The 6,621-nt window shown below is 51.5% G+C and overlaps 1 protein-coding gene across 1 annotated transcript; it reads right to left on the bottom strand.

Moving 5' to 3' along the window:
• Positions 1-1,893: 1,893 nt before the first annotated feature.
• LOC34622302 lies at positions 1,894-5,948 on the bottom strand. The gene is made up of 10 exons (XM_026334389.1): positions 5,793-5,948; positions 5,411-5,670; positions 4,916-5,063; positions 4,435-4,842; positions 3,854-4,022; positions 3,471-3,560; positions 3,162-3,319; positions 2,750-2,925; positions 2,367-2,474; positions 1,894-2,149 (listed from the first exon to the last, which is right to left on the bottom strand). Exons 1-10 carry the CDS (start codon positions 5,946-5,948, stop codon positions 1,894-1,896), a joined length of 1,929 nt encoding a protein of 642 aa, XP_026190174.1.
• Between the last annotated feature and the right edge of the window lie 673 nt (positions 5,949-6,621).

Raw genomic sequence — 6,621 nt, 5'->3', positions numbered from 1 at the left:
TTCAGCTAGAAGAAGAAATCTGTGAGTGGCTACCCCAGTTTGTGGCCGCCATCCGTTTTTAACGAGTACAACCGCCTCAGCATATCATGAAAGATTTGATGGTTTGATAGGGCAGGCCTGTCCATCAGCCGTGGGGATAGTGTGCCTGCATCAGCCTGTAGAGCGGGTTCTGCGGCCCCACCAGGCGTCGTGCCACCCTCTAAATCTATCGCTAGAAAGCATTAAAACCAAACTGTTGCCAAAGGAAGTTAAATCATTGAGTTTCCACACAAATTGAAAGAAACCAAAAAAGTGCTGTCGGGAAACACTGCAATTCTTTACAGTCACAACGAGTGGATCAGCTGACGAATAGCAGCATCAAACTAAGTGGCTGTACCAGCTCCGACGCTGTACACAAGGTTTCTATAAGGGGCCTATAAGCTCTAAATGTATCGCATCCCTACTGGGAAGTGAATAGACGTTGTTTTCTGTTCTCCCAGCCCTTATAACTCGAGCCTCAAACATGAAGGTTTAGGGGCAGCTAGAGTGAGCGTTCCTGATCCTTTGAAGCATTCTGAGGGCCGAAGGTATTTGCATATAGCAGCTAGCACATGCTTACGCGATATCGAATCTTATTATAGTCAGCCAACGCTATTCTACAAACCCTTAGTTCTCAAGAGGAGATAACTAAATTGAAAAAGTGCTGAAATGCAGTGGAGCCCGCTACAAACACCTTTCCCTCCCCAAAGGCAAGAATGCAAGCGGTGTCAAAAATCCCTTGAAGGTCGCTTGTACAATGCAGTAGCTGTTGTTGAAGTAAGAAGGATGTGTAACAACAAAGTGCGATCCACGTCTTCTGTGGTTGCCTGCTCAACTGCATGCAGCATACAGTACGATACCTTCGGGTGCTACTAGTTTAATCCACACAGTCAGCAGAGTTGCCTCTCGGCACCTGCAGGACATCTGACGAAGGTGGCAAGAGCAGCAAGTCAGAAAGCGTACAGCGCTGTTTGGATTTTGTGAAATCGTATTACAAGTGAGTCCAGAGCTCATGAGCACGTCGCTCTATGGCCGCATGAGCGATCCATCTGAGTGGCCAGCATGTAACTCTAAGGGGGCATGTTATTCCTTCCAAGAAAAAAGTGAATGCAGAAAGACACTAAAGACACTCAATGGACCATAGAATTTGCACGTGGGGGTACCACGCGGGGTGAGTGAACTTGGACTCAGAGTCGGGGATGTGTAAAGCTACCACTGTCTCTAGCCATGGGGGAAGCCCTCTGTATTTTTGCAAAAGCAGTTAACGAGGCCCGTAAAATCAAAGCTGTCAAATACACGGGTAATGTACAGCAATCACGCCGCGGCAAAGTGAACTACTAGAGCGCTGCAGGAGATGGCCTTTAAAGTAGTGCCTGCATTGACTACACGAGGTTGGATGAGGACGCACATCCGTAGGGGAGGCTATGCCCAAACAGCAGACATAGGTGTAGGCCCACAAAATAGGTAAGAATAGACAAGCAAAAGTGCGCAAGTGAAAAGGAGTGTACTGCGTTCAGCATATACACCAAGGCGTCGGCTATGGCATGGAGTCGTCCGTTACCGCCCTGCCACAGCTCTCGTCCCCAATCGAGGCCTAAAGCCAAACGAGGCCACATCAAATGAAACTAAAGCGCAGCACATCAAGGCGAAGAACACTACCAGAAGAAATTGATTAGCTGGCGTGCCACAGCTGTGCGTCGCAGCCCAGACATGCAAACCGCGGACAATAGCAAGCGGTTCGGAATTTCCACTACAGCCCCAAACCCAGTGCCACCCTTCTGTCCGGAAATGCGGTTGTGGAAAAGCGGCGTCGCAGCATGCTGAATGCGTTGGCGTATCTTAATGGGGGCAGCAAACAGCGACGCACTAAGCAAGCTATACGAGCCGGTTGCACTCTGCTGCAGCGGGCTTTCGTGGGGTGGGCTCTTCCATCCGGTGATACAGTTGCAACTGCTGCTGCACTTCGTGCTGTACACGGCGTTGCATGCGATCCACAAACTGCTGCTTTGCATAACGGTAGTACAAGTAACTCAGGCCCACGCAAATTACCACCACCAGGAACAATACAAAGAAAAAGCTACGCCAGTCCAGATTGGCTCGCAGCCAAGGTGCACCTTGAGTGTGCGAGTCCCTGCATACACAACCCAATCATGAAAACGAAAGGCCACAGAGAAGTCAAGATTCGACCCTTTAGAGACTCCCTTCTTCGACAAGCACACTGCAGGAAAACGTGGAGGAATCTGGAAGCCTGAGGATTGGCGCTGCCATGGGGACTTGCAACAACCGTAAAAACAGCAGGGCAACACTGCTGCCACGGCTTTTTGGCTTGCTGCTAATCATGGCCTCACACGACGATGCTGTTGCATGCTTCTGAGCGGTACTTGTTGGTAAGAGGGTGTGCTGTTGCGGAGCAGATCGCTCGGAGCACCGACTCCGGCGTGAGCTGCCCGCTATACCTGTGCACGCATGCAGAGCACGGGCGGCCAGGCAGCCAAAGACCGCTACAACTTTCCGGGAAGTTGTAGCGGGAAAAGGTAGTGGGTGATCGGTATAGCGGCCAGGAAAAGAGGAACACGTGAGAAGGCCACGGAAAAGGGAGGAAGGGGCGCCATGGCTAGAGGGAACAGGGGAGACGTCGGAGTGCGTGCGGTATGCGTATATATATATATATATATATATATATATATATATATATATATATATATATATATATATATACACCAAGACATACCGCGCGCCATTGATGGTCACCGCCACAACTGTCCATCCACGGTTGTTTTTGGAGAATTCAAGCAAACGGCGTCCATTCTCATCAGCCATGCACAACTCGACAGCCCGTAGCTGCCCCCCCGAGAGGACTTCCGAGAGCACTCGGCGAGAACATGTAGGACCCCATGCATTCTTTCCCTGAAGGTGCACGAAGCCCAAAGGGAGACGCAGGAGAAGAAGAAGACGGAAAAGAGGTGCAGCCGCGATGCGCAAAAAGTATACCACTAGGCGAACCTCTCAACAAACACCACCTACAGAGAGGAAACCCATCATGATCTGCCGTGCACACACACAGACACACGCGCTACCTCCCAGCCTAAACTCCATAACGCCTAGACCCCAATACTTGATTTAAAGAAAATCGGCTAGCTGACCTCGCCATCAAACGAGCACCCGTCTCTCGGGTCCCCCAGCCGTTGCTGATAGAGCCACCACTCGCGGGAAAACTCGGCATCCTTTAGACCAGGAGGCGCTGTCTTGGTTGTCCAGTAGAGGCACGACTCCAGGAGTGCCTCCTGCACCACTTCGCTTCCTAACAACCCCACAAGGAAAGCAGGAACGCATGAGCTCAGCATCGCCAAGCAGCAGCAGCAGCACACACCAGCAGTGGACGGAAGCCAGCCACTTCTAATAAAGCCTCAGCACGAGGAGCGACAGAACGGCCATCTCCGCGGACTGCGTACCAGTAAGTCCAAGAACCTGTGCGTTGGGTTCAAACGAGCAATACAAGCGAGGATACTTGGAGTACAAGCCTTCAGACAAACAGAGCTCCTCTGAGCCGCCTTCAAGGGAGAAAACGTTGTATATTATCTGGAAGCGCACGTCGGCCCCAAGCCGCAGCATGTAGGGTGCCATGGCCTGGAGAAATGCCGTGGCTGCATGCGCATACAACGCAGAAATCCAAGCCTTGTAGAGGCCTCTGAGCAGCTTGACACTTCAAGCCACTCAAAAGCTGTACACGAGAAGAAAGAGGGGAAGACGGACGCGCGGGAAGGAAGACAGGCAAAGAAAGAAAAAAGTGGCAGCAACAAAGTACGGCCTCGAGACGAAAAGAAGGAAAGCCTACCCTTGACGTCTCCTGAATCTGCCCAGAAGTTGACTGCCACTGGCCACTGCGAAGGCATCCTCCATTCCAGCTCTACGAGGACGGGTTCCTCTCCTGAAACAATTTCTTCTTTGAACGCCTCACCGTCCTGTTTAGACACCAAAATCGACGGAATGCGAATATTTCGCACCTGCAGTACACAGCGAACCACACAAAGCGACGCCTACCCATTCGCCTTCACCTGCCTGCGAAGCGAGCTTATCCATAGAAAGAAGTTCTCCCTGACAAGCCGATGCTGCGCTCTGCCTCCCTAGACACAAGCACACCTCGGACCTCCGAAGTATGCTTGAGTCTAGACACAAAGGGTGAGGCGCTCAGCCGACAGCAATGCGGTGGCATATATGGAAAGGCGCAAGGTGCTCCGCAACGGCCAGCAAACACGCTCTAAGAGGCCGCGAGAGCAGAATCAGAAAAGCAAAGTGGAGTAAGGTAACGAAGGTCAAGGCGTGTGTAAGGGATACGATACGCACAAACACCCATACGCGAACAGACATAGACACCCATACTCGAACAGACGTAGACACATTGAAAGGAACCCTGACCTTTCCATCATCGCTCATGATAATATTGTGCCGGATGGTTTCTCTTGTCCATTCCTGCGTGCCATGATCGACGATCACCACAGCATCTGCGCCGCATCCTTGTGCAACTTCCACCTTGGCTGCGAAGGTGCAGATTCCCCTATCCACAAACAGCACAACCTGCAGCACAGAACACGCAGCCCAGAACACACGGGGCTGCATGCGCTGTGTTTTTGCGCTACACAAAACAAACATGAGGGACCAAAAGACGCTAGCCGCACCATCGCAGCTGTTGATGCCAAATGGTGGGCACTGCGTGTTGCCGGAAGAATACAGAGGAAAAGCGTCCCAGCCAGAAATCTTGGTGGGCAGGGGAACGAGATCTCCCCTAGAATACGAGGAAGTGCTCAAGGAGCGGTGGCCATGTATCTCGGCATTTAGAACACGCAAAGCAAAAAATACTCAAGACAGAAAGTTCAGTTCGCACAGCTGGAACGCATACATGTCCTAGTCCTCCGTGCAGCTCGTTCGCCTTCCAGGAGTCAATTTCTGACTTTAAAGATGAGCAATACGAGGAGTCGCAGTGAAAACCAGCCTCAGTGCCATCTGCCTCGACGCGGCGAGGATCCGGAGTATAAAATGCGCGTCCCCTACAGGTGCAAAGCCAAACATTCCAAAGGGGAGTGGCGACTGAGAGAGAGGACTCACTAATGGGCAGTACAGCATGAACAGGAAGCCTTCCAATCCCTCAAAAAGCGCAGCACGAGCGAGAGCTAGGAAGAGCGACCCATTCCTGGCCAGCCACAGAGAGAGTGAGCGAGAAAATCAGACAAAGAAAGACAGACGAAGAAGGACAGACGAAGAAGGACAGACAGAGAGACAGAACGAAAGAAGGAAAAAAAGAAAGGGGAAGACTGGTTTTTTACTGCCCGTCTTGCTGCCTCATGTTTTCCTCCGCTTGTGCTGCTATTCGGCATTGATAGAGGCATCCAATTACCTGAGAATAGTACCGTATGTGGGAGTTCCAAAAGATGCAGTCGAGCCGGTGAGTGTGTAGAAAGTCTCTTCGGAGATGGCCTTCATGGCTACCAACTTGTCGAACAGACGTTTGGGGGACTGTAGCCGGATCTGCCCCTCAGAGCATCCCATCAGGCCCAAAATGACCACCAACAACAGTGGCAGATGCCAGTTCTTAGGGTCTCTCATCTCCGTACATAACACAGAAACGACAGCAGACTTGCATTGCAGACCCCAAGGCTCTGGGAACCGTGCCCACCGTGCGGAGAGCCGGATGAGAAAGAAGGCGCTGCTCACCTCCTGAGGAGCCCAACGAAAGAGCAGAGGCAGTGTAGAAGAACCGGAAGCTGCTGTATAAAAACCAATAGCCTCAAAAGTGGAGGATTGGAGAAGCGTGAGAAAGGGGAGGAGTTATGAGCTTTTAGACTATCGTTCTGAGGCCCCTGGAAGCCCTGACGACAATGAGGTGCTTGAATACACGTCTTATTACGATGAGCACGCCACCAGCGGCCCTGCATGTAGGTGAAGAAGAGTACGGGAGGGGGAGCCTACGCCATTCCCATGAAAAGATCAAGAAAAAGCCGACACGCAGTTCCTAAAACGGGGTCCAACGGACCCAGGAAGTGCATTGCTTGAAGGAACAAAGAGGTTTGTTTGCTGCCTTGCATGTATTATTCTTTTCTGTGGCCCCAAGAGCCCGTGAGCCATCATCGAGGTACGCATGCACCGGTGGGTGGGACTGTTCCAACAGTGTTAACCTCAGAAAGCTTCGGGCTCTAAATTGGCTGCAGGGCATGGGTCTGTATGGTCTTGGAATGTGGGCAGAAATTTTTAAAGGCGGTAGAGCAGAATCCCCAACTTGGGCCCCCTAATAAAAATGTGAAGCTTGCAACTGCCTGTCTGCACCGGGTCGTTGGTCTCTTGCTTCAACGAAAAATCTCGGGAGAAGAAGTCCGTACATGCAATGAGTTTCAGACACGCTCTGTCGCGCACTTGTCTATGTGTTTGCAGAGAATTCAATGCTGGGGCATCCCGGAACGGGATATTGCACTCCAGACTCAGCAGACACTTAAATGGAAGCTGGTAAATCTCTCAAATTAGGTCTCCCGCCTTCCTCTGACGGTTTTCTCCACAGGTCTACCCCGATAAGAGGGGAGAGGGAAAGTTAGGGAGCTCGTAGCTACAAACTCT

This window comes from Cyclospora cayetanensis, unplaced genomic scaffold, assembly GCF_002999335.1.
Source record: "Cyclospora cayetanensis isolate NF1_C8 unplaced genomic scaffold, CcayRef3 CcayRef3_contig_408, whole genome shotgun sequence".
Classification (NCBI taxonomy): domain Eukaryota; phylum Apicomplexa; class Conoidasida; order Eucoccidiorida; family Eimeriidae; genus Cyclospora; species Cyclospora cayetanensis.
Note: the sequence above shows the minus strand (reverse complement) of the source record. Positions and strands in the feature narration are given on the sequence as shown.